A 23,579-nucleotide genomic window follows, 5' to 3' on the forward strand; every position below is an offset into this window, starting at 1 on the left:
TACCTATATTTTGTTTGTTTATGTTTTTAGTTTCAACTTTCAATAAATCTCCTATGTATCTATAGAAAAGTATTTGTTATTAACTTGATTCTATGTAAAGAACAATAATGAATATCAATACAGTGTCACAAAGTCTTTGTAGAATTTGCTTGAAGTTGGTTGAAGAAAAAGAACCAGTTATCAATTTATTTGTTGATACGAAAGAATCTAAAGAAATACTAAACACAATATACATTTGTTTTCAAATGATTTTAACTGAAGACAAGTATTTACCATCCATTATATGTTTTGATTGCTTAAAGGAGTTAAACACGGCTAACAGTTTTCGTCAAAAATGTATTACATTCGAGGAGAGATTTTCCGTGTTGTCTAAACAATTTGAGGCAATTTCTCCCAAGTGTGAGGGTCAAGAAATTAGAGAAGATGATTCACAAAACGATACGTTGTTCGTAGATTCTAACCAAGTCGACCATGGTATTTATTCCTTTCTTAGATCTGTAACTAAATCTCAAAATCAATAGATGATGATAAAACAATAAGAGAATTTTTTTATTCATGCATGTGAGATGGTCATTTGAAATTCATACAGTTTTATTAATTTCATATTTATCATGTAGACATTATTTTCAAAAGTCAAAAATGTACAGTTTGAATATTTTACATTCTTTGGATGTCTTTCTAAGAATGCGACACTGCTAGAATTGTGCTTAGACTTACTGCTAATAAGAATTAAGAACACAGAACTGTTGTATGTGTTATATGGAATATAAAATAAATAATATTGTTGTTTTTGTATAAATAGCCCATGTGTGAGATGCATATTTTGATTGATCTCAACTATGAATATAGCTGAGAATCTGCAAGTAACAAATGTTTCATACTTTTACCATTACAGATATAAAAATGTGTGATTTTTTTTATTTCAGACACTAAAGATGTGGATGTTACAAATAAGAATAATAAATACCAATGCACAATATGTAACAAAGTGCTTAAAACTGAAAGTTCATTATTAAAACACCATGTACAAATGCATAAGAAGCGAAAACATCCAGGCAAAGTTACAGGGTTTGGCACAGACAGGAGGTACCACTGTACAAGATGTTCCTATAGCACGCCTCACAGTCAAACCTTGGTAAATCATGTGCGTAGACATAATGGAGATAGGCCTTATCATTGTGAGTGTGGGAAAACATTCACACAATCTTCAAGCCTCTCTGCACATCGAAAAACACATGACAATACTACATACTATACTTGCACTGTATGTGGAAAACAATTCAAACACGCTTTCACTTTGAAAAAGCATTCCCGTGTGCATGAAAATGCACAGTTTACTTGTAGCATATGTAAAAAGAAACTCAAATCACATGAAAGCTTACAAAGCCATATGCACAGACATTATAATATAAGAAACTTCAATTGTGAGGACTGTGGTGATACATTTGTAACTTCATCAGAGCTGCTTAATCACAGAAAGAAACATAACTCAGTCAAGAAAGTTGAATGTCATCTTTGTGGCTATAAGACACATACAAAGAAAAATTTAATTGTACATTTAAAAAGGTAAATGTTTGATTTTGCGGATTTTTATTTCAAACCCATATTTAAATATTATATTTTAATAATTTCATAGTAATTAATTTATTATTTCTCCTAGGCATGCCGGTGACAAGTCTTACAAATGTGATCAGTGCCATGTCACATTTTTTTCGAGTGGTGATGTTCAGCGACACCAACGCGTACACACGAGAGAAAAGCCCTTTACTTGCCCCATATGTGTCCAAAGGTTCACTTACAGTCCTAGCCTCAATAAACATATGCTCACAGTTCATAATATTAAGTACAAATGGGCAGATTTCAAGTGGAAAGAGTCAAGGATGTCTTTGAAAACTTCTGTGTAAATAAAACAACGTTTTGTATGATAATGTGTTTTATTTTATTAATACATTACACATCATTATGGATTAATTAATCATTTAAATAAGTAAATTAAATTCATAATGTCTTATGCAGAAATACTTAAAGTATTTTAAGTCTTCTATATAATAATTACTTAATAATAGTAATACCCTAGAAAACCTACTTTTCATCCATTTATTTATGAAATGAAGCAAACATGTATGAGGGTAGATGTAGTCAAACACTCTATTTGATACCATTTCATTAAAATGTTTCACATTAACGAGTAAGTCTACAAAGTCTTATTATAAAATGGTATACTTAAAGCGAATAAATAAAAGTATGATCAATAATATGAATGAATGATTACAAAATGGATAATGTACATTATTAGTTACTAATCAGAGTGGACCAGATGAATTCCAATTCAATAATCAAAACAAAAAAAAAGGTCACATGAGACAGTCATTTGTATTAAAATTATCCTTATAAGGAAATTCAAGAATATCGAGATAATATAAAACATTGGGTTAATTCTTACAATCTAGGTACATAGTCCATGAAAGAGCTAAGCAGCTATTCTAAACACATAAGTTACTAATGTATACGAGATTTTAATCTTCTTCATAATCCTCATCATCAGAGATGTATTTACGCGGTTTGCGTTTTCTGGGCGTCGCTTTGCTTTTTCCCTTCCCCAGTTTGATTTTCATTTTCACGGAGCGGTTTGATTCGCCGTCTGAGTCATCTTCATCTACATGAAAACAGAAACCTCTTATTATATTATGTACGATTAAATACCACACATTACACATATTAAAGAAAAATAATGGAATTGTTTTCGAATTTTATGATATTCTTATTTATTTCTTTGATTTATAGTTTGTTCGCGCGTGACTAGCAATAATTTAAAAATAAATAATAATATAAAATACTATTTACTTTATCCCAAATATATGTATATAATATATTTTGTAAATAACAACACATTTGATAAATAATCTCAACCAAACACACCTTTCATTCAAAATTACCCCATCCCTTCCCCTTACGAAATGAGACAAGTACCTAAAAAGAAACGTCATATTGTACATACTAGTTTAAGAAAACAAAATCCAACAAGGAAATTGACAATAAAAAAAAATTGGTTGTTTGTAAAGTAGGTTTACGATCGAGATGTTTACGTGATAACGTCTTATTGGTGGCAGCGCTCGAGATGAGACGGGAGATCGGTCCGTCTCTCTCTCGTTATACTAGTTTAAGAAAACAAAATCCAACAAGGAAATTGACAATAAAAAAAAATTGGTTGTTTGTAAAGTAGGTTTACGATCGAGATGTTTACGTGATAACGTCTTATTGGTAGCAGCGCTCGAGATGAGACGGGAGATCGGTCCGTCTCTCTCTCGTTATACTAGTTAAGGCGCGGGACATATACAAGCGGCGCGGCGCGCATCGGGCGCACCGCGGGCGCGCCAGCCGGCGCGCCTCGGGCGCGCTGCCGGCGCGCATCGGGCGCGCTGTTGGCGTCCGAAAATGATATTTATATAGAGTGGTTAAATGCATTTTCTTCATGCATAATTTAGTAAAATTATGTTTTTTGTGCTAAAAGAGATTTGAAAGTAACGTTAATTTGAAAGTAACGATTTTGTTTTGATAATTCCTTGTAAGTAAATAGAGAGGATAACCCCACGATTGCAAATATATCTTTGTTGGAAATGTTGGAATTTACTTGGAAAATTTTATAGTACTTTTAAAGTAATTTTAAAGTAGTACTGGTGTAATGATGGAAGAAAAGAAGGTTAAAATAACACAAAATTTATATTGTACTAGCGGTCCGCCCCGGCTTCGCCCGTGGTACATATTTCGCAATAAAAGGTAGCCTATGTTCTTTCTCAGGGTCTAAAGATTATCTGTGCCAAATTTCATCAAAATCGGTCCAGTACCTAGTTTATGCGTGAAAACCATACATACATACATACATACATACATACATACATACATACATACATACATACAAACCTTTCCTCTTTATAATATTAGTATAGATAAAATATGGTTTTCAAACACAGGTTTACATTTAAACCATATAAATCTTATCATTAAAATCTCAGTTCAAAAGTATTTACAGTACTGATCATTCCACAATATTATTACAATTACAAATAAATAAAAAACACAATCAAAATCAGGATTGTCTTTATTTCTGACATTGTAAATACATGGGAACTTTCATTATGCTCTTCTTCATTTTCACTTTCCCTACGGCCATCACCTGTGTAAATCATTTCATCGATTAATTCAATTCACCTTTAAAAACAAAACGAAGAAGGGTATGTAATAGCAGCTCTATATAATTCCACACAGAGAGAACACATTTTTGACTGACAGGCTACCGTCTCCTATAGACCGGGAGATACTGACACAAAATTTCGAGTCATTTGTAACAGGATGGCGGTTCTACAGGGGTCTTAGTACGCAATGACAAAAAGAAAAACGATGGTGTGAACGCTGGTACCGTCGCACAGTATTTTTTTTACCCTTCTTTTGCGACAGCCTAATTTTATTGAATGATCGTATGGATATATACATGACAAACTCAAAAGTAAAACTCCCATGAAGCTCACTATCATAGTTTTCGAAAAAATGCAATCTGAATAAAAAGTACCGGTTTTTTATATAATTCAATTTTTATTTTTTATTAATTTTTCTATCATTATAACACATTTTTTTGCATTGCGAGCGTCAAGGCTAGCCATAGGGCCAATTTTCGAACCATTCGGGGAAGAGCTGTGACTTCGCAATTTCGAGATAATCGCATAAATAACAAAATTTCATTTCTTTTTTTGTGACTGAACTCTTAAGAGTAAGGGCGCTTGTGCACTACAAGGAATTTTACTGTCCGGCATTCCGATTTTTTACGGTCCGGTGTGGCATGAAAAAACCGATGAATTGCTTGTGCATCTGTCCGTCTTTACTCGGATCAGTGCAGTACAGTTCAAGGAAGTTTGGCGGTATAATGCTATCATAAATGATTGATTTTGCATTTTACAAGAAACGATTAAAAAATATAGAAGGTGAAATATTATATTACTTCGTTATAATAAAAAGTAAAGTTCCGTAAGAGATTTAAAATGCGTGTTTCACTTATTTATTTTAATCGGTGACGAGGAGCTAAAGCTATTCCCACTTGAACTTTAACTTACCAACACTTACTTAGATAATAATTATAGGTCAATGCTTGGTCAATGTATATAAAATAACAATACCGACTTCTCAAATCTCATTGCCAACTAAAAGAAAGTAAAACAAGAGCTTGCTTTCAATTGGCATATGCAGTAAAAACAGTAAAATCCAAGCAAGTGGGCATTCGAAAACAATTATACCTACAGCGACTCGTAGACACAAAAAACCATCCGGAATAGGGAAAAGTAAAATGTCGGACAGTAAAATTACGTATAGTGCACAAGCATAGTATATAGATTAATGGCGTGCCATACCGGACCGTAAAAAATCGGAATGCCGGACCGTAAAATTCCTTGTAGTGGACAAACGCCCTAAGCGGATTATTTTTACTTTAAAACATAGTTATATGTATGGACTACTTCCACAAAAAAAACCAATCGCGAAAAGAGCGGGACTCCGGAGATATTAATTTCTGAAAAAATACCGGTACTTTAACGATTTTTTTTTATAAAATCCACAATATAAATTGAACTTACATAAAGAGTTGCGTTTCTCAGATGACGGAATACTATAGAAAATTTGATGAGACATTATTGTTAGTAAATTGAATTGTATAACTTTACCTATATTACTTTTTACCGTAAAATAAAAAATAAAAAGTTATAAACAAAAAGAATAAATAAATAAATAAAAAATAGTAATTGGGGTACCTACTTACCTTTATATGAAAGTATGAAATAAAGATATTGATTTAAGAAGTGTGATTTAGGATTTTATACAAAAAAATCGTTAAGGAATCGGTATTTCTTCAGAAATTAATATCTCCGGAGTCCCGCTCTTTTCGCGATCGGTATATTTTGTGGAAGTAGTCCATACATATAACTATGTTTTAAAGTAAAAATAATCCGCTTACTCTTAAGAGTTCAGTCACAAAAAAAGAAATGAAATTTTGTTATTTATGCGATTATCTCGAAATTGCGAAGTCACAGCTCTTCCCCGAATGGTTCGAAAATTGGCCCTATGGCTAGCCTTGACGCTCGCAATGCAAAAAAATGTGTTATAATGATAGAAAAATTAATAAAAAATAAAAATTGAATTATATAAAAAACCGGTACTTTTTATTCAGATTGCATTTTTTCGAAAACTATGATAGTGAGCTTCATGGGAGTTTTACTCTTGAGTTTGTCATGTATATATCCATACGATCATTCAATAAAATTAGGCTGTCGCAAAAGAAGGGTAAAAAAAATACTGTGCGTCGGCTTAGTCGCGTGGGCGTTAGTCGAACTCGTCGGAAAAATAGCGAAGTCAAACGATTTGTAACACAAAAAATTTAGAATTTACCGATAGCCCATAAAAAAGAAGTAGGCGGTAGTGTCATGCCATACTTTTCCGGTGTGACTTACAGCCCGCCATACCGACGCGAATGTGTTGATTTAAAAAAAACAATTCAACCATTTGTACCAGGCTAACTTTTGCACAGGTAACCATCGTCGTGCAGCCATTTACGAAAATCGCCATGCCATACTTTTCGGACGATTCCAAATGGTCGCCATACCGCCGAAAATCTGCAAATTTTTTTTTGTAAAAATTGTAACAGACAAATGACTCGAAATTTTGTGTCAGTATCTCCCGGTCTACTACCACCCGATTTGTTTTTGATTGTGTATGACCGTGAATTGACCTCTATTTGGATGCGATGGGGGAAGCGCGCCTGCGGTACGCCTGCGGTACGCCCGCGGCGCAACCGTGGCGTGCCGCCTCGTCGCCTTTCCAAAATTCTTTCATACAAAATGTATAAGAAGGACGTGGTGCAAAACAGATTCAAGAGGTGCGCTTATGGCACGCCCGCGCCCGCGCCGCTTGTGTTTGACCCGCGCCTTAAGAAAACAAAATCCAACAAGGAAATTGACAATAAAAAAAAATTGGTTGTTTGTAAAGTAGGTTTACGATCGAGATGTTTACGTGATAACGTCTTATTGGTAGCAGCGCTCGAGATGAGACGGGAGATCGGTCCGTCTCTCTCTCGTTATACCTGCGATCGCGCTCGTGAGGTTTTGGTGTGACACAAGTTTCTGAACATGTCACCCGACTAAAACGATTTGAAAAACGTTATCACGTCAAAAAATATTTTCCACAAAAAATCCTACCTTTATCATTATCATCCGAGTCGTCTGAATTGTTTCCGCTATCGTACCGTCGCCGTAGCTCAATGAACACGTTGCGCAAACGCACCGAGTCCTCGTATATGAGTGACGCTTCCTCATTGTATGTTTGAGCGTTTGCGCATAGCGTGAAGAAATCGCGTTCTAAGTCGGTTATATCGTTGTACTGAAAGAAATTTATGTAATGATGTAATAAAGGGTGTTGAATGGAATATTGAATTAATTTTTTTTATCTAAGATTAACCCATTGAGCCCCAAGGGGCCCGATCGGTTCCAGACACAACAGATTTTCTATTGTGTCTGTAGTTCCGGGGCTTGAGTTATTACGACAGTTACGTTTTTGATATGTCCAGCAGTGCACGTCCTACAAATGAAATGCTGTCGACTTTTAAATGTAGAATCATAGAATATTGAGATAAATACCAGATATTTGTGCTTTTTGAGTTTCAGTACAAGAAAAAATAATTGAGCATTCTGATGGAAACTGAATCAATACGCCTACACTAATTTATGTGTTTATAATTCAGTAAAATTAATTGTGCAGGACACCATGCGATAACTTAATTCTGTACTTCCACCTTTATTTTGTTTCTTCTATATTTTTTATTGGTCCTTCGAGCCGGATTATAATTAATATTTTAGTAAATTACCTTGCCATCCTCTATCCTATTCATAATCTTCTTGATGTCGAGCGGTTTCTTGATGACCTCGTAGTAATCCGGCAGTTCTCTGCGTGATGGGAGCTTCATAAACGGCTCTGATAGCACTCGACCGTTACTGTGTATACAAAAAAATATTTATCACATTTCAAACGTGTTTTTTAATACACAGTATAAAAAGTACGTAACAAGTATATGTTACTTGACATTAAATGCTTTAGAAAAAAATCTTAATTTCTTAAACTTGTACCCTTAAAGTTTCATTACTATTCACACTATTGTCGAGCCAATTTAATAGGCAACATTTGACGTCTATCAATTTTATCTTCATAGGGTGGTAACCTGCTTAAAAACATCGATTAAAGTGAATTAATCGATACGGACTTGAAACATTTGTCAATCGAACTTGAAACACATGTCAATAATTTATGATCATTTTTTCGATTTTTATTCCCAAGTAATCAATGCATTCGATTCTAGATGTCAGATTTCGATTTTTAGAGTAACGTCTCTGGTATTTAAAAAGAAAAAAAGGTTTATTGACACAAAATTGTAGCGACGTCAGTTCTTTAAATCATAAATTGTTTATTATGTTTAGAATGTTTTATCAGTAAAATCAAATCCTAAAATTACTTGTATCGGTCATTATTATTATAAATATGTAATCGTAATTGAAAAAAGTTAAGCAAATGTGCAGTTCTAACAAAACGAAATATCATGTTATTCAATGACGTCGTTACTAGGTTACGTTGTTGAATTTTGTTGAACTGTCAAATGTTGCCTATTAAAATGGCTCTACTATAATAATAATTTTTCAACTCACTCATCAGTATGATCAATAACTTTCTTCATTAAGTTTTTCAAGCGTTTCTTTAGCTGATTAATTTCCGTTTTACTCTTTTTCTTGGACGAGCTTGGTACCTCCTCTTCATCCGAATCCTCTTGGCGTCTGTAACAAATTTAATTGCATAAATGTTTAAAATATTACACAGCAAAAACGTTATAATTGTGACAGAACACTTGGTATAATTTCTTTATTCTACCATCTGTGCCTACAATTTCAGCCAGTACCTATCTACTATGTGCTTATCTTCTAACACTCTAACCCTTGAGCCACACCCTCTATGTGAGCGAGTCTGTATATTCCACCTCTTTGCTTTGTCTAGAACCTGGACCTAGCACATTGTCTACAGCCAAAGTAGAGTAGTATAGAAAAACGCACGTACCGTCTCTTACGTCCCTTCTTTCGCTTCTTATCCAGAACTTCATCGTCGTCATCGTCATCGTCCTCGTCGTCGAACTCGTCGTCGATAGCCTTGAGCCACACCCTCAATGTGAGCGAGTCTGTATAGCCTTTTTACTTTGTCTAGAGCCTGGACCTTGCATATTGCCCCCTACAGCCAAAGTAGATTAATATAGAAAAACGCACGTACCGTCTCTTACGTCCCTTCTTTCGCTTCTTATCCAGCACTTCATCGTCGTCATCGTCATCGTCCTCGTCGTCGAACTCGTCGTCGATCGCCTTGAGCCACTCCTTCTCTGTGAGCGAGTCGGTATAATCAACTTCTTTGCGTTGTCTAGTGCCACGGCCGAGCATCTCATCCTCGTCCTGGTAGTTCCATCCTTGCCCCTGGTGAAATAGTTAATGCTTTATGATTAAAGATATAAGACTTACAGTACAGATGTACTATAAGTAGTATTAACCCTAACTATTACGTCTTGTATTTACTGACCGTTAATATAAGCAGCGGTGGCTTTGTCTGCCTCGTCAAAGATTTACTTAGGAATAAAATGTTTCATGACGGTAAAAACTAAAACTCAAATTTCGGATATAAAGATCATACAATAAATGCTCGCTTGCTGCATTGCATTTATATCCATACTAATATTATAAATGCCACTGAAGTAACTCTGTCTGTCTGTCTGTTACTCAATCACACCTTAACTACTGAACCAATTTGCATGAAATTTGGTATAGAGATATTTTGATACCCGAGAAAGGACATAGGGTACTTTTTATCCCGGGAAAATGATGTAATCCCGGAAATCCCACGGGAACGGGAACTATGCGGGTTTTTCTTTGACTGCGCGGGCGAAGCCGCGGGCGGAAACCTAGTGTTTTCATAAAAAATAGTCTATTATTTCTTATATCAACTGACTGTTAATATAAGCGGCTGCGGCGAGGGCTTTGTCTGCGTCGTCAAAGAAAAGTTCCATAGGAATAAAATGTTTTATGATGGTAAAAATTCAAGATCAACAGATACAAAGAATAAATGTTTGCAATTTTTACTTGTTTATTAAATGATTAATAAATAAAGAAGAATTATAAAATTTAAGTTTAATTGTACACGCTAATCTCGAGAACAGCTAGTTCTAATTAAAAAAAAATTGTATCCATAATAATATATGTTTACTTCATATAAACAATCTGCATCTATACACACCTTATTGCTCACAACTTCATCGTCCACCTTGACCAGCCAATCAGGCAGTTCGGATTCCTCAATGAGCCGCGACTGCGTCTCCGTTTTCTTCCGCTCGAGGTCTATTTGCTTGAAGATCTCTAGCTCTTCTTCAGAACGAGCTATCATCTCGTTGATCAGATCGTCGTCAGGTACTTCGTTCTCTTCCTGTATAAAAATTGGTTGTTTGTAAAGTAGGTTTACGATCGAGATGTTTACGTGATAACGTCTTATTGGTGGAAGCGCTCGAGATGAGACGGGAGATCGGTCCGTCTCTCTCTCGTTATACCTGCGATCTCGCTCGTGAGGTTTTGGTGTGACACAAGTTTCTGAACATGTCACCCCACTAAAACGATTTTAAAAACGTTATCACGTTAAAAGAGTAGAATATAGTAATTGGAAAAGTGTTTTATGAAAAGTGATTCTAGAAGAAGTCTAATTGAAAAAATAAATGTTTGAGTTTGAAGATAAACATGTGATGTCTATTAGACTATCTGATTGGGTATGAACATTATCGTTTCGTCAGGAATAATTATTTAGATAGAACATGTTAGTTATTTCGTAATTAAGATTTAAGTACAAAGTTTTTATCTATTATATTTTTAGTATGTAATTGTAGCATATTAAAAAGTATATTCTCATGATATCCATATCAAATTTATCGTAAACTCAAACTCAAACTCAAACATTTATTTATTCAATTAGACTTCTTCCAGAAGCACTTTTGAATCGTCATTACATTCTTTAAATTTACCACCGATTCGGAAAGCAGTATCTATGGAGAAGAACCGGCAAGAAACTCCATAGTTGCTCTTTTAAAGTCATGTCCATATACAATATAATTTTACATTACATGTTACTTACATCTAACTACATAATATTATATATTATCATAATATGCCAAAGAACTGTCCTGTTATTCTTACGCGACAACCCTCCATGGATTTTCATCTTCCATATATTCCTTAATGCTGTAGTAGGCTCTCTGAACTAATACATTTTTTAAATAAGTTTTAAATTTAACACTACTAAACTCTTTAATACTAGGAGGAATTCTATTGTAAAAACGTATACCTTGGCCCATAAATGAATTTTTAACTTTAGCTAACCTATAAAATGGCATTTCAATTTTATTTCTATTCCTTGTGCCATAACAGTGTCTATCTCCTACTTTTGTGTGTAAGTCCGCGTTTTTGTGTACATGTAAAACATTATTAAATATATACTGTGATGGTACAGTGAGGATACCAATATTCTTAAAGAGATCTCTTAGTGAGTCCCGAGCACGTAAATTATATATAGAGCGTATGGCTCTTTTCTGTAATATAAATATAGTTTCTATATCTGCAGCCCTGCCCCATAGTAGAATTCCATAGGACATAATGCTATGAAAGTAACTAAAATAAACCAATCTAGCCGTATCTTCATCGGTGAGATGCCTTATTCTTCGAACTGCATATGCAGCTGAGCTGAGCTTAGCAGCGGTGGTGGCAACATGGGTCCCCCATTGTAGCTTCTCGTCTAGTGTCAAACCAAGAAAAACAGTAGACTCGACAGGGTATAATACCTCCCCGTTTAAAATGATATCCCTTTTGACCTTTTTTACATTTGGAAGGATAAACTCTACACAATTTGTTTTTTTTGCATTCAATAATAAATTATTTACGTACAAATTACAAAACAGATAGTTAATTTGGATAATATTTTTATGAATTAAATTGAAAATGTTGGTGTAGTAAAATGAAACAAATTATCAAAAAAATAATTTTCAACGAAACATACCTCTTCATCATCGCCATCTTGATGCAGAATACTTTGCAAGAATTGTTGTCGCTCAGAGCCCGTGGACTTCTGATCAAACATACCAGCTTGGATAACTTTTTCATCCATGTTTAACTTGTACCTGGATATCAAATTAATAATAAAAACTTGTTGTACTTCATTGGTATATAGTTTGATAGTTTCATTTATTTATTTATTATATTTAATTCAGGTAACAGACAATAAATTGTACAGACCCATAGAATAAATACCTTACAGACTAACATACATATAATAATGATAAGATAGTTTCATTTGATAAAAATATTATTTGTGTCAGAGTTTAATAAATTTTTATGTTAATTGGCCTCATTACTATTTATTATAACATCTCTTTACCTAGCTGCTGCTAAGATTCTTTCTTCCACAGAGTTAACCGTCATCAAACGCAATACTCTCACTTCGTTACGTTGACCAATACGATGAGCACGATCTTGAGCTTGCAGATCCTAAAAAAAAAATGGTTGTTTGTAAAGTAGGTTTACGATCGAGATGTTTACGTGATAACATAATGCAGTGGCAGCGCTCGAGATGAGACGGGAGATCGGTCCGTCTCTCTCTCGTTATACCTGCGATCGCGCTCGTGAGGTTTTGGTGTGACACAAGTTTCTGAACATGTCACCCGACTAAAACGATTTTAAAAACGTTATCACGTCAATGATTAAAATATTAGGTTCATGAAAGAAACGTAAAACGGACGATAGGTGTAATGTACGACGAGCGGAGTAGCAATTGCGAGAACGGATGAAAATAAACAACAAATGAAAATAAAAAGCAAACTTAACAATATTCGGATAATGATATAAACGGATACACTGCTTGATAACAATCCAGTAGGAAATATATTATTCAGTTTAAGGTTAATACAAAAAGGATAAGTAAGAGTTACAAAGCAACAAAAAATTATAAAAAGAAAAAAAAGACGGGTTGCACTCCGGGAGTGCCGGCAGAAGTGAAAACTTGATTATTAACGTTCAGCATGTTTGATATTTTGGAATGGTATCCGTCTTACGCATGGAATATAAGGGCTAAAAAAAAATCCGTCTTACGCTTTTTCGATCAGGTCACGTGTCCTGACACGAGTTTAAGATTTTATACCCAACGCCGCTAAAGAAGTTTTCACTTCAAAAAAATTACAAAATACTCTTTAATTGTGTACCTGATGTGGATTCCAATCAGAGTCAAATATAATAACAGTGTCAGCGCTCTGCAAATTGAGCCCGAGACCTCCCGCACGCGTCGATAGCAAAAAGATGAAATATTCCGAATTAGCGTCGTTGAATTTCTTCAGCAGCTCACCACGGTCCTCCGCTTTTGTCATACCATCCAATCTGATAAAATAATAAATTATAATTTTCGATTTCATTTTGTTGTCATGTTTATTTTTCCCTTTTTTGCAATTCTACACCTTAAATCGTAAATCTCAAATATTTATAAAACATATAATTTTTGAGACATAAAATATTTAAACATTCACTTCTATCATATTATATTCATAGTAATGATACAATTATTTGTCAAAAAAATAATTTTAATACAAGAATTATTCCATAAATTTATAGGCAAGAACAAAAAATATCATGGGTATTCTTACCTCAAATACTGGAAAGCCCTCCATGACAGGTAGTCCTCTATGATGGTCATGCACTGCGTCATCTGACAGAACACGAGCACCCTGTGCCCCGTTTGCTTCAGTTTTGGTAAAATGCGGTCCAACAGCTCGAACTTGCCAGACACTCGGTATAGATCCGGCCTTAAAGTATTGGATTCATTAATGAAGTAAAAAAACGAAATTGGTAAATAATATCGGAATAACACCAGAAATGACGTAAGTACTAAATACTAAAAAATGAGACTATTTAAGATCGAAAAGATTGTCATAGTTTATGAGTAATAATATTTAGTTTAATCAACAATTAAAGCACTAAATCTATACTAATATTATAAAGCTGAAGAGTTTGTTTGTTTGTTTGTTTGAACGCGCTAATCTCGGGAACTACTGGTCCGATTTCAAAAATTCTTTCAGTGTTAGATAGCCCATTTATCGAGGAAGGTTATAGGCTATATATCATCACGCTACGACCAACAGGGGTGGAGCCACGTGGGTGAAACCGCGCGGAGCAGCTAGTACAATATAAATCCTTTATAAAAAAAGTTAATACTATAAATAAACTTCTAACTCATCTTTGAAGTAAATTACACATTTATCAAATACTAGTGGTCCGCCCCGGCTTCGCCCGTGGTACATATTTCGCAATAAAAAGTAGCCTATGTCCTTTCTCGGGTATCAAAATATCTCCATACCAAATTTCATGCAAATTGGTTCAGTAGCTTAGGCGTGATTGAATAACAGACAGACAGACAGAGTTACTTTCGCATTTATAATATTAGTATGGATTGTACACTTACCCAGACACAACCCCTCCGCCGGTGCCCTTGTGGTCACAGAACTTCTCCTCAATGTGCGGGAACATGAACGGGTGGTTGCACAGTTTGCGCAGTTGCACAATGGTATTCATAAGTGCTTTGGCCCCGCCTTTGCCTTTGTTGCCCTTTTCTGATCCGTCAGTAAGTAAAACGCCCTTGGACTGCATGTGCCTGGAAGTAGGAAGAAAGTTTAGGTTTTGTTTTTAGTAGATAGGAATGGTAAAAGATTTTGTTCTGAACATAATTCTTGGAAAACATTATTTGATTGCTATTTTTCCAAAAATTTTATGCAGAAAAACTAAAGGAATGCAATCGAAAAAAAGGAATGAAGTGTCACAAGTTAAAATCAAGATTAAATCTACTCTTAATAATATATAATCGCAATAAAAAGACGTTCTTCGTTGTACATATTTCAGAATGCAAAGTTTACTTAGATAATGACTAAACACTAGCATTATAATTAAAAAAAAAAAACACATTTATTCATATACGTAATGCGAGACTATTCTTTTAAAGACTGATTTGCAATAAACGGTAAATCTTAGGCCATTCTCCCATTACGATACGCACAGGAGATTTCAGTATCCTGCAAGTCTCGGAGACTAGTCGCCGCGGAGTATCTCACATACATTTGTATGTAGGCTCGCACACTACGCCACCGGTACAATGTATGTGAGATATTCCGCGGCGACTAGTCTCCGAGACTTGCAGGATACTTGAATCACCTGTGCGTATCGCAATGGGAGAATGGCCTAATGCTAAAGCCTCATCATTATCTTACAACCTATAGACAAAAATACTTCCCACACACCATAGACAAAAAAAGTATGAAACTCACTTATAAAGCACGCGTTGCAGGCCGCTCATATCGCACTTGATGATGTACTCCACTTTATCAGGCAGCTGGCTCTCCACCTCTTTCTTCAATCGTCTCAAGAGGAAGGGACGCAGCACTTTGTGCAAACGACGGATGATAAGGATTGTTTCTTCTTCGTTCAGCTCCACCTGGTGGGTATTGTTTGTAGGCTTTACATTCGCATTTTTAAAATAAGTTTTGAAATATTACACTAATAACGATACAGTGATTATGTCTTCGAACATTACAATATAGCAACTAGATACGCAATCAGCGACAAAAATATCAATAAAAAGCTATTGCATAGCATGCCTTCAAGCCACACCTCCGTGCCCGTCGGAGTGGGGAGCGTGAGGTTTTTTTCGTTACGGAATTTCTAGATTCGGTCCCTGCGCTCAAGGCCCGCGATAGAAGCTATGCAATAGCTTAAAAATCTCTGGAGTTTACAAAGTACCAACTATGTAAATTATGGGAATAGGGCTGAAATTTTTTCATTTTTTGTATATTGTTTTTTACACACAGCATTTTATCTACTTCTATCACAACCAACCTTCTCTCCGGTAGTAGCAAACGGCGCGTTGAACCACTGCTCAAAAGTCGAACAGTCGAACAGTTCAGGCAACTTGTTCTGTAGCGGCGTGCCCGTTAGTAACAAACGGTGTGGGGCTACATAGTGCGTGTTTTACTGTCAACACTAACCTTCTCTCCGGTAGTAGCAAACGGCGCGTTAAACCACTGCTCAAAGGTGGAACAACTCTTGAATATCGAAGGCAGCAGAAAGTTGAGCAGCGCCCATAGTTCAGGCAACTTATTCTGTAGCGGCGTGCCCGTTAGTAACAAGCGGTGTGGGGCTACATAGTGCGTGTTCAGCACTTGAGTTAACTTGCAGTGGTGGTTCTTCATTCGGTGGCCCTCGTCGATTATCATGTACTTCCATTGTAGCTGCAAGTAATCAGTGGACGGTTTTGAGGATTTTTTTTTTTTCAAAACAAAAAAATACAATACACAGATTTTTTTTTTCAACATCAACCAAAAACACGTCATATTAGATTTTCAATTGGGACAGATTATATTATCTTAAAAGTTAAAACGTATGATTGATCGGCGGTAATCGGGTGAGGAAACATATAAAATTTAAGTAATTCCAAATGTCCCCTTTTCGTCTCTATAAATATTCAAATATTGACATTATCAGATGGGTAACAGAAAATTCTTAAAACAATGGTATTAGTTATTTACACCTCAAAAAATATACCTTAGCAAGCACGCCCTTATCCTTGATAACGTATTCGTACGTAGTGAGCAGCACGTTGAACTTAGCGGAGCGCATTTGCGTCTGCACGAGCCGGCGGGACTGCGGCGAGCCCTTGTACGACACCACTTGTACAGTCGGCGCCCATTTCTCGAACTCTAACACCCAATTTGATAGTGTACTGGAAAAAAAAAATTATTTTAACGGCCGATTTTTCAATGCTTGGATAAAACTTATTCGTCGAATAATGTATAAAACTACCATTTTAAAAACGTATTCTAATTGCCCGTATTTGACAGTTTACGTGACATTTAATATTATCATGTAAGTAATACTTTATTGGACAGATAAGTTTTATCCAAGCATTGAAAAATCGGCCCTAAGTCTAGCGTTTGTTGTAAGATCGAGTAAAAACTACATAATAATTTCATTCAAATGTAATTCTCATAAAATCTTATGCATTGCAAGATTAACTTTTTATAAACATGGAAAAACTATGCAAAAATTATTTAACACAACGTTCATTTTTATTGATTGAATAGCTTTCTGGGCCGTAGCTTCGCCCGCCTTCTCAACAACCTAATTAAATTACATAATCCTTCCTCTTCAATCACTCTGTAGTTTTAAAGATACAGACAGTGGATAGCTATTTTGTTTATGCATTGTAGTGATAAAACATAAAATATTTTTTTTTTATGAAATAAACCTGCCTACCTTAGAGGTACGATGATAAGGAAAGGTCCGTTGACTTTCTTCTTCTCCATAAGATAAGTGACCAAAGCAATTGTTTGGATTGTTTTACCGAGACCCATCTCGTCAGCCAGAATGCCATTCAAGTTATTATTGAACAAAGACACCAACCATTCCAAACCCTACAACAATATAATTCTAAGTTAAATAAAAAAAAAAAACTTATAACCACTTTCTTTTAAATAATAAAATGTAACAAACCTTAATTTGATACTCTTTAAGTTTTCCATTCACCAAGATGCTGGCTTGCTCTGTTACCGATTCATGGACTGTGTGAGCAATGCTTAAAGAAAAAAAAATCATTTATAAGATTACGTTAAAACTACACGAAGGGATTCACTTCAAATTAAGCCTTATTGTTTTGGGCACGAAATATTATAAAGCTAAATAGATTGAAGCCATTAATTAGTAAAACAGTTATCGGGAAAAGGTATGTAAATTTCATTTCATCTCGTTTTCATTACATTTAAATGACCTTATTCTAGAACAAGCGAGAACAAGCGGAGCATTAATTTTTTTTATAAAAGTACATCTGAAAACTTTGTACTGTACGTTGGACCGCGCTTGAGTCGCACGCGCACGCAAAACGGAGACACAACTAGTTGTTAAATATAACACACGGTTGTACGTATTAGGATTCAAATTTCAATCGTTTTAAGTACTTATTTAAATCATTAAAGTAAAGATAATATTTTAATTTGAGCCTAATATTACCTATAGTACGTCTGTTCTTCCGTCTTGTACTCATCATCTTCGACTTTGGCCTTCTTGATCATTTCCCGCGCTTTCTCCTCCTCGCTCTTTTCTTTGTCACTCCTTTCGTCTTTGTGCTTGTCTCGCCTTCTTCTATGTTCTGAACGAAAATAATAAATATGTTTAATATTAGCTTATAATTTGATGCGTTTGTAACTTATATTTTATTCCTTGTATATATTGCTTTAAAAATATTTTTTTTCCTATCTACTCAACACTATCTCAGATAAAGAAATAATTCAAAGAAAATCGCCATAAAATTGTTGATCCCATTGTGTTGGAGCCATTACTTATTTACACAAAAACTCCCAACATTTCATAAGAAAATTAAGATTTTACCAAACATTTTATAAATAAAAAGAAACTATATATATAAAACTCAAAGGTGACTGATCATAGAAATCTAAATAACAAGACACTAGAAGTCGTAAGCGTGCGTGACCTTGTCGCCACTCAGGTGATTTTCACATCACCAGTGCATTCGTCACTGTTCAGTTGCTCTGGAGACGTATGAGTGTATACATGGTGTGTTTCAGCAATTCCCATTGCGGAAATTCTTCCACAAGTTGTAATTATACTTATAAAGGAATAATATTTCATCGGAAAATATTTTTTTTTAGAAATAATGCCGTTTTTCCTTAAAATTATAGAATATTTACAAGTATTACGAGTGTCACCATAGTAATCGAAATAACAATGAATGACACAGTCGACTATTCTTATTATCACGTTTGTTCGTATTGGAGCAAAAAGTCTCATATACTTAGGGATGTTATTCTAAAATAAACCGTAAATTCGTGCGTTAGGATACATATTCAAAAGCTTAATTTAATAGTTAAGTTAGTTTTCACTAATATCAAGCTGTCCAATAAAAGGCATAGTTTACTTTTGTGTACTGTTTAGCTATCGGTTTAAATGTGTTGATTTTGGCGACAGCGGTTTTCATACGAATTATGACATTATAGCACTTCTATGTGTCTTGTTATTTAGATTTCTATGTGACTGATATAGTGATCTATCAACGCACAGCCCAAACCACTGGACGTATCGGGCTGAAATTTGGCATGCAGGTAGATGTTAGGACGAAAGCATCCGCTAAGAAAGGATTTCCCGAAATTCTTGCGGGAACGGGGGAAAAACCCCCGTTTATGCACGTACAAAGTCGTGGGCGGAAGCTAGTTTTTATATCTTATCTTAATATCTTAATACTATTATAAAGGCGAAAGTTTGTAAGTATGGATGTATGGATGTTTGTTACTCTTTCACGTAAAAGCTACTGAACCGATTACAATGAAATTTAGCACACATATAGAGGGTTACTTGGGTTAACACATAGGATAGGTTTTATCCCGGAAATCCGACGGGAACGGGAACTATGCGGGTTTTCTTTTGAAAACGCGGGCGAAGCCGCGGGCGGAAATCTAGTAAAATCCATATATTTACCACCGTCGTCCTGGCTGTCGTCGCCCGAGTCGTCCGAGTCGGAGAGCACCTCCCAGCCGGGGTGCGACTCCATCCAGTCCTTCAGCTGCGACAGCAATGGCGCTTCTTCGCCCTTCAATACCTAAAACAATACGATTCAATGTAATATTGAAGAAGAATAGTTGATTATTTTTATTTTCATACCTTTAAATGCAATTTATAAAATTTTGAAAAGAAAAGACGACTGTTTGGAATCTGCCTACTGATAGATTTTATTTAATATTCTTTATTTTTTGTTGTATTTAGAATATTATGAAATAAAGATATTATCATGTTTTTAATTGATTACTAATTGTTTTTGACGTGATAACGTTTTTAAAATCGTTTTAGTCGGGTGAAATGTTCAGAAACTTGTGTCACACCAAAACCTCACGAGCGCGATCGCAGGTATAACGAGAGAGAGACGGACCGATCTCCCGTCTCATCTCGAGCGCTGCCACCAATAAGACGTGATATATAAAATTTGCTTCACAAACCTCGCCAGTCTTGGGATCCATGACGCTGACTCGCGAGTCGGACGTTTGTGAGCTATCGTCCATTGCGTCGATTTCGCCGCCCTCCAGTACCTTCTTCTTTCTTGATTTCTGTTAAAAACGAATAAAGAAAATATTTTATTTTCTTGTTTATATTTTAGAATATAAAAATTTAATCATATAAAATTAAAATATTTAATTATATAAAATTTCGCAATATTATTTGGCATTTACAATATTATAAGTATATTAGTGGGAATTTTTTAACTTAGGTGTATTCACTTGATTGGATGTGCATGAAATTTAGCGAAGACATGTTGCAAAATGTAGCGAAGCCGCTGCGCGCTTGCTAAAACACACTAAAGAGCAGTCAAAAGATGTGAGCTACAAAAGCTATTTCCGCAACCACCATAGAGATCTAGAGAGATGCCTATCGCTTGCGCTGAGTACGAAACCGTGTCTCATTCCAAATTTACGCACACAACTGCAGTAAACAAAATCAAAACAATACTTCGCGTTGTGTGCGTGTCATCACACAAAAATATGAGAGCGACTATTCGTTCGCACACTAGATTGTAAGTGACGTACGTATACAGCACCACTACAGCTTGTTCTTTTTTTGGGCATATTGCTGCGACACCGGCCCCGCCCCCTAACCATATCTCCCTTTAGTTTCTGTGATCTGTGGCAAGCACCTACCCGTTTCCTACGTTCTTCCTCTTGCTGCTTCTTCCTCTGTTCCTGCTTGTGCTGTTTGACCATCTCCGTGAGACTGGCGATATACTCGTCTGTCTGTGATAGCAGGAACGCCAAGCGCTTGTCCTTCTTCTGATCGATGAGCTTCCTGTAACCCTCTTCGTCTTCTGCCATCAGACTGGGTAAGAGAACAAAGATATGAGTATATTGGGTGAAATTATTGAAGTAGGGAGTGGTGTGGAAATTTTAACAATATGATCTTTAATACAAATAATTATTATTGTTTATTGGAGTCTTATTCTTATCTATCTTATTGGAGCTTCTAAAAGTTGAATGTAAAAGTAAAGTTGAATGAGAAGTTTTAAGCTATTGCATAGCTTCTATCGCGGGCCTTGAGTGTGGGGACCGAATCGAGAAATTCCGTAACGAAAAAACCTCACGCTCTCCACTCCGACGGGCTCGGAGGTGTAGCTTGAAGGCATGCTATGCAATAGCTTTACCGCGGCAGTCCCCGAGTGCCACACGTCTTTTTTAAAGAATATTTCTATTCTTCGAAGAAATTCGAACACGGGGGCGGGATTTGAAACCGCGTCTTTCGCCATACCAGCACAACTTAAATCTTATATATAAAAATTAAAAATGAATCGCAAAATGTGTTGGTAAGCGCATAACTCGAGAACGGCTGAACCGATTTCGATAATTCTTTTTTTATTATATTCCTTGAAGTACGAGGATGGTTTTTATGTAGAGAAAACGTAAATATGTACCACGGGCGAAGCCGGGGCGGACCGCTAGTGTATAATATTATATACTTTTATAAAATATAAACGTACGAATTCTCTTAATATAAATGTAAATAAAACGCATACCGTCGCATACGCTCCTTCTCAATACGCTCTTGCTCCTTCTTCTGTTCGCGCTCTGCGTTCGCGTGGTAGTTCATGATGCCCTTGTTGATGCGCGACAACTTCGCCACGTTGTTGCGATGGTACTCCTTGAAGTCTTTCGCTAAAGTTACAAAGAAATTTAAATATTAATAAACGTAATCTGTGAATCTGCTTAGTTCTTTTGAAAATGTAAAAGTTGCCTCTTGCTTGTGTTGCGTGTTGACTATCGTTTGTCAACACGCAACACAAGCAAGAGGCAACTTTTACATTTTGAAAAGTACTAAGTAAATATATTTCGTAAATATGTAATATAATTGAAAAAAAAAACATTCATTAGTGACAGAAAAAAAATATTCTATCAGCAGCAATAATATTAATAACTAATAATGAAAAAGAAATTATGCCACTATTTAAAATAAAGGAAAATATCAGCTAAAGAAACTTGTTCCCACGACACAGGGGATACTAATGTGGGAATTGGGATTAGTATGTTTTAGTTTTATCCCCCTAGCACACCCCGGACACTCCATACAAAATTATCGTTTTGACAGTCACACTGTAGAGACTGCAAATGTGTGTGTTAACGCTTAATGGTTGGCACATTTTTGACTAGCGTAAAAAAAAATTCGCGTTTTTCTGATGAAATACATCCGTAAACAGCACAATATAGATATTGTGCTGTTTACGGATGTATTTATCGTTTTTCGTAGAAACTGGTTAGAACCAGTTTCTACGAAAAACGATAATCACAAATCCAAAATAATAAAATTACTTTAAGTCAATTTGATTAATGTTGTCAATCTTCGATGCGTATCGTCCCTGTAGAAAAATATGGACCATTTTTAGACTGATCGTGCGGGGGAGGTAAGTGTTTAATTTTGGCGGGAGGCGGAAAGTGTCCGTTCTGTAGCGTTAAGCTACTACATATTATGTATTCTGTGCCCCTAGTAAAAAATATTATGTAAATGTATTGAAGTCTCTATTTATACTAACCATGTTGTAGTACAGTTTGTAAGAATTCCTGGTGTTTCTGGCGACGTTTCCTCTCGGCTTCCAGTTTCTGTTGTTTCTCCAATTTCTCCGTAGCTCGAGCTTCCCGTAAGCCCTGGCGTTTCGTGCGTTTGTACGCTTTTATGTTGACAGCCGTCTCTAAAGTAGTGTCGCGACGTACTTGGCCCAAAATCTTGAAATAATCAATATTAATTCAGGTATATATTTATTATAATAATAATAGAATACTTATCGAAATTCAAATTATGTACTATGAGAAAATATGAAAAATTTTCTCCATAAATATGTAAAAGCATTTTTTTTTCGACGTAAGTTAAAATCATATGAAAACATACCTCAGCGCGTAATTGTTTTTGGAAATTAAGTACACGAAGAGCTCTCAGTTCAATTTGAGCTTGGAGACGTAGATCATCCGGAATATTCGCCGGCAAGTTTGATAGCACTTCTATGCGATGAGCGATGCGTGCTGCGATTCTAGTACAAAAAGATTTCATATTAAAATTTAAATATGAAAAAAAAAACGATAAATTCGACAACGACATAAATTCTGAATAACGAAATTGAAATAAGTATTTTAAACTCAAAGTAATTATAACAGGGACCATGAGGTTCAGACCCAATTTCACCAATATTTTCTAAATCAGACATTTATTAATCGAGCTTCAAATTAAACATGTATTTTAACATCGTTGTCAACTCTACAGGTCCCAAGAAGGAAATCTAACAGCCGATTATCAAATCGACCATTAACTGAGCGACTCACGAATCATTCATTCGTATTTTAAACCGCCCGAAACAAA

The 23,579-nt window shown here is 35.4% G+C and overlaps 2 protein-coding genes across 4 annotated transcripts in view; one reads left to right on the top strand and one right to left on the bottom strand.

The window, feature by feature from the left end:
* LOC149489543 (uncharacterized) lies at positions 1 to 1,928 on the top strand. The gene is made up of 3 exons (XM_089714120.1): positions 1 to 474; positions 927 to 1,566; positions 1,661 to 1,928. Exons 1-3 carry the CDS (start codon positions 108 to 110, stop codon positions 1,902 to 1,904), a joined length of 1,251 nt encoding a protein of 416 aa, XP_089570246.1. The 5' UTR covers positions 1 to 107; the 3' UTR covers positions 1,905 to 1,928.
* Positions 1,922 to 23,579, bottom strand: part of LOC149489544 (brahma chromatin-remodeling complex ATPase subunit-like) — a 27,292-nt gene continuing 5,634 nt past the window's right edge. Inside the window, exons 5-28 of one of the 3 annotated variants that reach the window (XM_089714119.1) lie at positions 23,115 to 23,253; positions 22,762 to 22,951; positions 21,751 to 21,889; positions 20,885 to 21,059; positions 20,189 to 20,296; positions 19,674 to 19,794; positions 18,192 to 18,330; positions 17,679 to 17,760; positions 17,442 to 17,599; positions 16,731 to 16,908; positions 16,230 to 16,417; positions 16,026 to 16,080; positions 15,458 to 15,624; positions 14,602 to 14,790; positions 13,787 to 13,945; positions 13,352 to 13,523; positions 12,532 to 12,641; positions 12,154 to 12,274; positions 10,354 to 10,539; positions 9,343 to 9,539; positions 8,733 to 8,858; positions 7,901 to 8,027; positions 7,236 to 7,416; positions 1,922 to 2,656 (exon numbers count right to left, since the gene is read on the bottom strand). In XM_089714119.1, the coding sequence (XP_089570245.1) occupies positions 2,517 to 2,656; positions 7,236 to 7,416; positions 7,901 to 8,027; positions 8,733 to 8,858; positions 9,343 to 9,539; positions 10,354 to 10,539; positions 12,154 to 12,274; positions 12,532 to 12,641; positions 13,352 to 13,523; positions 13,787 to 13,945; positions 14,602 to 14,790; positions 15,458 to 15,624; positions 16,026 to 16,080; positions 16,230 to 16,417; positions 16,731 to 16,908; positions 17,442 to 17,599; positions 17,679 to 17,760; positions 18,192 to 18,330; positions 19,674 to 19,794; positions 20,189 to 20,296; positions 20,885 to 21,059; positions 21,751 to 21,889; positions 22,762 to 22,951; positions 23,115 to 23,253 (3,547 nt within the window). In that variant the 3' untranslated portion in view covers positions 1,922 to 2,516. Of the gene's footprint in view, positions 2,657 to 7,235; positions 7,417 to 7,900; positions 8,028 to 8,732; positions 8,859 to 9,135; positions 9,225 to 9,342; positions 9,540 to 10,353; positions 10,540 to 12,153; positions 12,275 to 12,531; positions 12,642 to 13,351; positions 13,524 to 13,786; positions 13,946 to 14,601; positions 14,791 to 15,457; positions 15,625 to 16,025; positions 16,081 to 16,174; positions 16,418 to 16,730; positions 16,909 to 17,441; positions 17,600 to 17,678; positions 17,761 to 18,191; positions 18,331 to 19,673; positions 19,795 to 20,188; positions 20,297 to 20,884; positions 21,060 to 21,750; positions 21,890 to 22,761; positions 22,952 to 23,114; positions 23,254 to 23,579 lie in introns of those variants that run through there. The other 2 variants (XM_089714118.1, XR_016318293.1) reach the window with 2 other exon arrangements.

Source organism: Colias philodice, chromosome 3, assembly GCF_061535455.1.
Source record: "Colias philodice isolate Cphi_HAF_F1 chromosome 3, ilColPhil1 Martin Lab GWU primary, whole genome shotgun sequence".
Classification (NCBI taxonomy): Eukaryota; Metazoa; Arthropoda; class Insecta; order Lepidoptera; family Pieridae; genus Colias; species Colias philodice.

Excerpts from the sequence above, each read along its gene's own strand:
- LOC149489543 (XM_089714120.1), top strand. The coding sequence starts at position 108 with ATGAATATCAATACAGTGTCACAAAGTCTTTGTAGAATTTGCTTGAAG. Across the intron at positions 475-926 it reads TTCTAACCAAGTCGACCATG|ACACTAAAGATGTGGATGTT; the intron begins GTATTTATTCCT and ends TTTTTATTTCAG. Across the intron at positions 1,567-1,660 it reads TTAATTGTACATTTAAAAAG|GCATGCCGGTGACAAGTCTT; the intron begins GTAAATGTTTGA and ends TATTTCTCCTAG.